Source organism: Diachasma alloeum, unplaced genomic scaffold, assembly GCF_001412515.2.
Source record: "Diachasma alloeum isolate Michigan unplaced genomic scaffold, Dall2.0 Dall_scaffold_00335, whole genome shotgun sequence".
In the NCBI taxonomy this organism is placed as follows: Eukaryota; Metazoa; Arthropoda; class Insecta; order Hymenoptera; family Braconidae; genus Diachasma; species Diachasma alloeum.
This window is the reverse complement of record NW_021680474.1, coordinates 560,657-569,458: the sequence shown is the minus strand read 5'-3', so window position 1 is coordinate 569,458 and position 8,802 is coordinate 560,657. Positions and strand designations below refer to the sequence as shown.

The following is an 8,802-nucleotide window of genomic DNA, read 5'->3' as shown; positions in this document are numbered from 1 at the left end:
CCCCCCCCCCATGGTGGCGACTGACAGGCCATCATTTGCCGCGGTAATTATACATTATTCATAGCTCCTGTATTGAACTCATTCCTCAATATTAATTGAAAACGTTCTTTCAAAATGTCCAGGTTTTTTTCTTTTTTCAAATTCATAACTTTCGGGGATCTCTGCGTGACGGGGAATCGAGTTGAAATTTCGAGATAAAAATCGAACAAAAAAATCAATTTAGATAACGGCAGATAATAGAGCCGGGCCTTAAGAGTATTAACCGGTAGATTTGTGTATACCTTTGTGTCTTCTGGTTTAGTAAGAGTAGTTTGGGGTTTCGGCTCTTCCTGAAATAGCGCATTTCATTTTTGAATTCATATTATTCAATTTCCTACTATCGTTTACAGTGTGAGGTAAAATGTGTGTGTACCTTTGACTGTTCTGGCTTTTTGAGACTAGGTCTACGTGTAGATTCGTCCTGAAATGTTTGTATTCTATTGTTAACGCTTAAGTGTTCTAATTTTACATGTTTGGAAGGATCATCTGTTGGATTTGTGTATACCTTAACGTCTTCTGATTTAGTAAGAGCGGTTTTGGATTTAGGTTCTTCCTATAATATAGTATATTATATTACCAGTGCGTAAAGAACCATTTTTTCGCACGCACGCGTACACATCCTATTTTTTGTGATACCTGCCAAGTTCACGATTTGGAACGTTAGTGGGGGTAAAGTGGTGGTTTTTGTACACGAAGTGCGTAAAGTGAATTTCGAGTACGTAAAGCGTAGCTTTACGCACGAGAATTTACTTTACACACGACCTCTGAACTTTAGGCACACTAAACGGTTTCGAAAAGTGAACTTTTCAGGCAGGTATCACAAAAATGAATTTTATGGTTGAGTTAATGTTACTGTATCTTTCATGGTTATGTTCGTTTTGTGGGGTGAAATATTTGTGTACCTTCGGTTCTTCCGGCTTTTTGAGACTAGCCTTGCGCTTGATGTCATCCTGAAATAGCACATTTTCATTGTTTAAGATTTTTGAACTCATATTTTTGTAATTGTTCTTTGTGTTGTCAATGTGTACCTTGGCTTCGTCTGGTTTTTCAAGGGTAGTCTTGGGTTGTGCCATGACTCCCTCCTGAAAGTTTTCATTTTCATTTTAGAGAAATTATTGTCTGAAGGATTAATATACTGTTTGATTTTTTCGTCTATTTATGTATACCTCAGGTTTTTTTGGCTTCTCATCAACCAGATCAGGTTGAGTCTAAAATAATTTTGATTGAATTAGATTAGAATTACTATTCCGAATTAATTTACATTTACAAACTCATTAACAACTCTACAATCAATTCTCATTTTTGTTACTGTTACTCAATACCGATTTTGTCATGAATAATTTTGAATACCTTTCCATCTTCCTCGGGGGTTTTCTTCTTTGAAATCGACGGACGTTTCTGAAATTTATTCATCGTGTAATAATTCGCCAATTACGCATGTACTTTTCATGAGTGAATGAAAAATTCGTTTAGACTGGTCAATTTTACCTTCGCAGCAGTGGGTTCTTCGACGGATAATTTTTTAGGCTTCTCCTACAAAGTATTCGCGAAATGAAATTGTGAAAAAAGACGATAAATGTGTAGTGAGAAAAAAATGCGCGATTTCTCAAGCAAATCTTGTTTGGACTAAAAAATCGCAAGTTAAAAATTGCACAAAAGAAATTGTTGATTTGAGTTCGAAAGTCTGAAGCATAAATAATCGCCCTGGTTTCAAGATCAACGAAATATTTGCCTGAAGAGGTGGATCATTCACATGCGACGGTGCCTTTTCACGACCAAAATATTTGAACACCACCCTGAGGAGGACATCGATCACATTCTATGGTAATACCCACGATTTGAAGAACAAAGAAAAAAGTGTGAAATACCGTCAACTACCTTGTATAATGGTGAACATTGTATATGAGCTGAATTTCATAGTTATTGCTGTGGAATGCATACTTTCACTGATTGAGTGAATTTTGCTTGTTGGGGCGAAAACGTGGGAAGAAAAGCTATAGGAAACGTCCCGTCAGAAAATGTTTAAGTGGAGGAATGTTAGAGATTAGAATAATCTTAAATATAACAAATCTGTTACCGATTCTTTGGCCGCGATTCACGCAAAAACGACTAAATCGATTTCAATGGTATTTTTACTATTATACAGTTTAGGATCCTCAATCGGTTTTAGATTATAAGTTATTGCGCTGGGGTGCATAGTTTGGTATGCACCATGGAAACTTCTAGAAAATTCTAGAGCGTTCTGGAAAATTCTGGAATATTCTCGAGTTTTCAAGAATATTTTTGAGATTTCTGCAATGTTTGAGGATATTCTCGGGTTTGGAGGCGTCCATTAATCACAAAGGGGGAGGGGGGGGGGGGCTTGGGGGATATCACATTAAATAAATACATTTGTATGATTTGTATGAGGTAAATACATTTGATGAGTTGACTGATAAACAAAACGAAGATATGATTCAACTGGACAATAACGGATTGTTGAAGCCTGACAGTAGAGTGTTTGTTAGTGTTGAACAATGTTTTAACAATCCTTGGATTGATGACAACTCATGAATTCAGAGTCTCTTCTGTACGACACGTGCTAATATAGAGAAGACTTTTCCCAAAGAGACACAATAGAAAAGGCTATTTCCAAAGAGAAACTATTTGCAGAGTGATCGATATCAAATATCGAAACATTATACTATTGAAATTAATATACTTAAGAGATGAAACTACGACTCATATACTTTAACGATTTGTTTCTGGAATAAAATTATTTTTCGTTCATTAGACGTGTATAAAAGAGTTGTCTTTTTAACAAAAAAAATTTTTTTTTTTTCAAAAGCGATCATTTTTCATACTGAGCTTTGAAAAAAAACACACGTGATAACATGCTGGGGAGGGTCGACGATATATCACGATTGATCACCAGGGGGGGGGAGGGGGTCAGAAATGAGTCAAAATTGGATCACGTCATTTATGGACGCCCCCTTTTATAGAAAGTTCGAGAAAATTCTTTGGTTTTACAGAAAATTCGAGTAAATTCTCAGGTTTTCTAGAAAATTACAGGAAATTTTTCGTTTTTTTTTAAATTCGATAAAATTTTCAGATTTTGTAGAAAATTTGAAAGGATTCGCGGGTTTTCTAAAAAAAATGTTTTTTTGTGCAAATTGAGCAATTCAATTTCAAACTAGCTGTGTCGCCCGGCTTCGCCCGAATAGAATAAGAGAGTATTTTCCGGGCCTGGATTTCCGCAAGCATTATTTGAGGTCCCCATGCTCATTTGTAACAAATTTTTTCGGAAATTGCGCACTAGCTTTTGGAAATTGCATCTGACTATTTTTTAATGCTTTTTGATGATTTTTTCGGTTCAAATAAGACTTGCTTGAGAACATAATTTTTTTTCTCAGTTTATACTGGGAATTTTTTTAGGATATCTCGTGTATTCTACCTTAGTGTCATCGATTTTCTCTTTTGATTTGGCTTTCAACGATGGTTCCGCTTTCTAGAAATTATTTCAAGTGTCCAAAATTGAAATTTGTAATTGAAACAAAGAGATATTGTGATGAGCTTGACTTACCTTTTCCGATGAGACTGACTCCTTTCTCTTCGCGATTGAGGATCGACGACTTTCGGATTTTTCCTCGCCAACCTGATGAAATTATCAAAAGAACATTGAAGGGTATTCGAATATTTTAGAATATCAAATCAATTTTCACATTTTTTCTATTAAAAAAATATTCAAAAAATGAGTACCTGAACCAAAGACACTCGTCTACTGGAGGGGAGAGAACCATCTTCGGATATCTACGAAGATTTGGTTCAACAAAATGATCCGTTAAAAAAATACATAAATAAAATATCAGAAATCGAGTCAAATTTTTACATTTGATTTAACATGTGTCGGCTACGAAGAGGTCTTTCGACTATTTCTTCTTTCCAAAATCACTCACCGTTTCCTCAGTAGTTGAGATGAGTGAGCTGCGTCGGCTCTCCGTCTTCAATTCCTCGACTCGACTGATCGAGGATTTGCGAGAAGTAATTTTTTCAAGCTTCGGAGTTGTCTCACGTGATGCATCTTTGGATTCTGGCTCCTTCTTCTTGAGGGTCTTCTTCTTCTCAGGCTCTTTCTTCTCCTCTGGTTTCGGCTCAGTTTTTTTCTACGAGTGATCACAAAAACAGTAGATCATTTTAGTATCACTCGTTGAGAGAAAAATCAGGTAAAAATGACCCTTGACACGGAGAAAAAAAATTTTTGATTTTCAGGAATACGTCATGAATTAGATTAGATGATGTCGTCAATTTGATTCATAAAAATCAGTGGCATGTTCCTGAAAATCAAAAATTTATTTCCTCTGTGAACTTTATGAAATCCTACCTTGATAGATTTCCTTTCTTCAACGACTTCAACGTTGTTAACGACCTCTTCATCCTTCTTCTGTTCGAAATGAATGATCAGATTAGAAGAAGCTTCTAGCATTCAGAAATTTGAGCACTCAGAAAAGCATGCAATATCTTCATATCAAACGAGTAGTTATCATGCAGTGGAAAGGATTTGGAGGATTTTATCGTAATAAAGGGAAGCATGAAGACTCCGCCTTGGGTCTCTCGTGTAAGCGACGCTTGAGCCACACGTGAACAAATATCACCGGTTGTTGAGCTGAGGAAAATTGAAGAAGCATTAATAAAGATTATAGCAGATGAATGGTAATGCTACAATATCAAGAACCATTAAGAAATTAAAAGCATTATATTTATGGCATGAGAAATAATTTCAGTACAAGTCTTTTGACTCACCAAGACTTCTTTTCTCTGAAATAAAAAAAATAACAATGATTGGTACAACTTTCAAAGCAGAATTATCCGTTTTTTGATCATCTTTATATTGTCAAAACTTCCAATTTTATGGACAAATTCAGGTGCATGCATTACGGGTTGAGGAGAACAAGAAACGAATAATGGAAGTGATAGGAAAAAATCTTGTATGTGTGAGAATTCTATTTGAAAAACTGCTTTTGAAGAAAAAAAAATCATGTGTTACCTTTTCCGGTTTCGCGATACCATTTGGTTTAGCGTCTCCGTTTTCCTTGAAAAAAAAAAATGAAAACGAAATCGTATTGATGATCCAAAAATAACGAAAAAATAAGCTTCGAGGGTGAGAGTGAAGCATCGAGTGTATGTGTCACTTCAATGTACACTGTTAAGTTTTTGGCTGCAATTTATAGGATGAGCAGACCAATATATCGACGGTTAAGGGTAATTTGTGGTTCGTCGAGAGATCAAAAATTGATAAATTATCTGAATGAGCCAATGATGGGTTTTCCGCCTAATAAAATGTATGAAGTATGGGAGAAAAATAATTTGAAGTGGAAACAATGAAGAAATCGGAAATTTCGCGATTAATCCAGAAACTAAAGCAAACAATACAATTCGATTTTTCTACAGGGTGACGTCAGTACCTTGTTTGCAAATTGTGATAAAATATAGAATGGAAAATCAGTAATTCAATGGCATATGAATTATGAAATTACGATAATAAATTTTTGAATGCCGAGCATGAGAATTTTTCAATGATTTACCCAATAACATCATGGTAGTCCCCCGCCATGCCGCGATGATTGAATGACAATTAAGCCGATATTTACTGCGATGATTTTAGCGACGTTATGCGCCATATTTGGAACACCATTATGTGCGATAGTTTGAGCAATGTTCATGGCAACCATGAACCGATAATTTCATCAACATGAAGAGCGATATTAACTATCATATCGAGTCCCATTGACAACTACGTCATCGTTTCCAATCATGGCGATAGTCAATCGCAATGTAATTGGCTAAAGTATTGAAAAATTCTAATGTTCACCATTTGAAAGTCTATTATTGGAATTTAGTAATTTTTATACCATTGAATTCCCGATTTTCTATTGGATATCTGCCTGAAATGTGTAAACAACGTGCTGACGTCACCCTTAATACACCTTATTGTATTGAGATCTTTTCTACAGAATTTCCTAAGCTCAAATTTTCCAAGTTTTTTCGCATTCTATTCTTCTTTTTTGTTCATCAAGAAAATCAAAGAAATTTTTTTAGAAAATTTGAAGCAAGGAAATGCTATAGAGAATATATCAATAGAACAAGTTTGGAAGAAAAATCGAATTCCATTGACTTTTTCTGTCGAATCTTGTCTATTGAACATTTCAATACAATCGCCCGAAAACTTATAGAAAGTTGAATAGAAATCCAATAGAATTGTTTATCGAATTCATTAGGTTTTTCTATTAAAGTTTTTCATACGTGGTATTTATCTATGGTCTGCTTACCCTAGATCTCCTAAAATTTCAAGGAATTTCATCATTGAAAATTCAAAATTTTACGAAAAAATTCATGGAGACTGTAAATTTCAGTTTAATCATCCCATAAAAATGAATTGAAATCCAAAACGATTTCTTCACGATTTTTTTCCATAAATGGAATTCATTGTCACTCCCCTGACAATTACTACTCAACTGTCCCTGAAATTTTAATTTTTTTATCAACAGTGTATCTCAAAGAATGTAAATGTATCCGTGTAAGTGTACCTCAACGTTTGAAATGGATTGAGAAATGTCAGACTGTGGTTCATCGACGATAGGTTCAGCAATACTGGACTCGATGGCACTCACCAGATCTTCAGCATCATCATCAGTTACTTCGCTATCATCATCAGCACCATTTACCGAATTTGATATTGAATTTTCCTATGAACGTACGTTCAAACACGAAAAATTTTGATTCAACAAGAGTTCGAGAGAAAAAAAAATTAAAAATAATATAAGAGTACGTCGTTGCCAATCACAGAAAACGAAGGAAGTGCTGGTGTTGCATGGCAGTAAGAAGCACTCGATCCGCGAGTTAAGATTATGAGTGAGCATCGAAGCGTTTTCTAATATCTAAAATTGTTAGTCGAGTCAATATATTGAAGCTGCAAGTGAATATTCAATTTCCGTTTTACCTTCTCCTCGATCTTCTTGACGTCCTCGATTTTCTCGTCAACCTTCTTCTTCACATCCTTCTTCTTCTCCTCCTCCACCTTCGCAACTTCCTCAATTTTCTTCTTCTCCTCCTTTTTCTTCTCCTCAATTTTCTTCACCTCTTCAATCTTCTCGTCAACTTTCTTCGTTTCTTCCTTTTTCTTCTCCTCGACCTTCTTCACCTCTTTAATCTTCTCGTCCACTTTCTTCTTCTCCTCTTTTTTCTTCTCCTCGATTGTCTTCACCTCTTCAATTTTCTCGTCCATCTTCTTCTTCTCCTCTTTCTTCTTCTCTTCTATCTTCTTTTCTTCCTCCACCTTTTTCGTCTCCTCAATCGTCTCCTCCTCTTCCTTCTTCTTTTTCACAATCTTCTTCTTCTTCTTCTCTTCCTCCTCCCCTTCCTCCTTCTCCTCGCGTTTCTAGAATTTTTCAAGGGTGAGGCATGCGGAACATCGAGGGAACATTGGGATTCAGAGTTATCTTGGGTGGGCAGCAAATTAAATACCTCTAGGACGATTCTGGATAATTCTATTGAAATACTCAATAAAAAATATTCTGTAGAAAAAGTCAATAGAATTCGATGTTTCTATACAGTTTATTCTCTTGAGATATTTTCTATAGAATTTCCTCTGCTCAAATTTTCTGTTTTGTTCTCTGATTTTCTTGATGAAAAGAAAAGAAAAATAGAATGAAAAAAACATGAAAAATTGCAGCCGAGGAAATTCTATAGCACATATCTCAATAGAATCAGTTAAAAACTAATAGAAAATTCAATACATATCGAATAGAATTAATTGTCTAACGAATTCGCTAGGTTTTTCTATGCAATTTTTTAGTGCCTGCATTGAGGAAAAATCCACGATGTCGGAGAAATAAATTTATCAACTCGAAAAATTGACTAATCTTTCAAAGCAGAACTATCCACTTCATTTTACTCATCCTCAAATTACCAAAATTCCCCCTTTTATGGACAAATTCAGGTGCATGCATTACGGATTGAGAACAGGAAACGAATAATGGCATTGATAGGAAACAATCTCGTATGTGTGTCAATTCTATTTAAAGAATTGCTTTCAGAGAAAAAAACATAAAGTCTCATGGGTGAGGTATGCTGAATACCGAGGGAACATTGGGATTCAGGGTTATCTGAGGTGGTCATCATATTAAACACCTCTGGGGTAAAAACATTGAGGGAACATCCACAATATTGAAGGGATAAATTTAGCAGCTTGAAAAGTTGACCAATCATAGAAATATTCTGACCAATATCTTACGACTAATGAAATAATCATCCCTATTAATCATGTTCCATATTAATGATTTTACCTTGACGGTGACTTGGCCACTCGACTCATCCTGTCCAGCTTCGTTCCTTACAACAACTTTGTAGGTACCACTGAATTCTTCAGTCGATGAAGTTATAACGAGTTTCATCTCAATTCCATTGAATAAAATGCTGACATTCTTCGTTGTTGTTATGATTTTCGAATCTCTGAAATCATATAAATGATGAGAATAAAACATTGAAATGACAAGGAATGATTCTTCCTTTTATTTTTCATTCCATTAGAAAGAGCATAATAATTGCAATAATTCCAATAAGCGAACGGGCGTTTCGCGCCCGTCGCTAGATTAGTTTATACTATATTATATTATTTTATTTTTTTCGCCTTTTCCGTCTTCAGGATTACATTAAGTTAATTCAATTCATTCTTACTGTTGACATATATATATATATATATATATATATATATATATATATATATAT

The 8,802-nt window shown here is 35.0% G+C and overlaps 1 protein-coding gene across 1 annotated transcript in view; it reads right to left on the bottom strand.

Annotated features, from left to right (window-relative positions):
- The window catches only part of LOC107040436 (twitchin), a 92,826-nt gene that overhangs the window by 60,590 nt on the left and 23,434 nt on the right, over nucleotides 1-8,802 (bottom strand). Inside the window, exons 13-27 of the mRNA XM_015260525.2 lie at nucleotides 8,361-8,526; nucleotides 7,238-7,453; nucleotides 7,016-7,162; nucleotides 6,603-6,761; nucleotides 5,063-5,107; nucleotides 4,819-4,833; nucleotides 4,400-4,459; nucleotides 3,975-4,181; nucleotides 3,602-3,673; nucleotides 3,473-3,526; nucleotides 1,528-1,572; nucleotides 1,390-1,437; nucleotides 1,206-1,247; nucleotides 1,068-1,121; nucleotides 942-989 (exon numbers count right to left, since the gene is read on the bottom strand). Coding sequence (XP_015116011.1) covers nucleotides 942-989; nucleotides 1,068-1,121; nucleotides 1,206-1,247; nucleotides 1,390-1,437; nucleotides 1,528-1,572; nucleotides 3,473-3,526; nucleotides 3,602-3,673; nucleotides 3,975-4,181; nucleotides 4,400-4,459; nucleotides 4,819-4,833; nucleotides 5,063-5,107; nucleotides 6,603-6,761; nucleotides 7,016-7,162; nucleotides 7,238-7,453; nucleotides 8,361-8,526 — 1,378 coding nt within the window. The remainder of the gene's footprint in view (nucleotides 1-941; nucleotides 990-1,067; nucleotides 1,122-1,205; nucleotides 1,248-1,389; nucleotides 1,438-1,527; nucleotides 1,573-3,472; nucleotides 3,527-3,601; nucleotides 3,674-3,974; nucleotides 4,182-4,399; nucleotides 4,460-4,818; nucleotides 4,834-5,062; nucleotides 5,108-6,602; nucleotides 6,762-7,015; nucleotides 7,163-7,237; nucleotides 7,454-8,360; nucleotides 8,527-8,802) is intronic.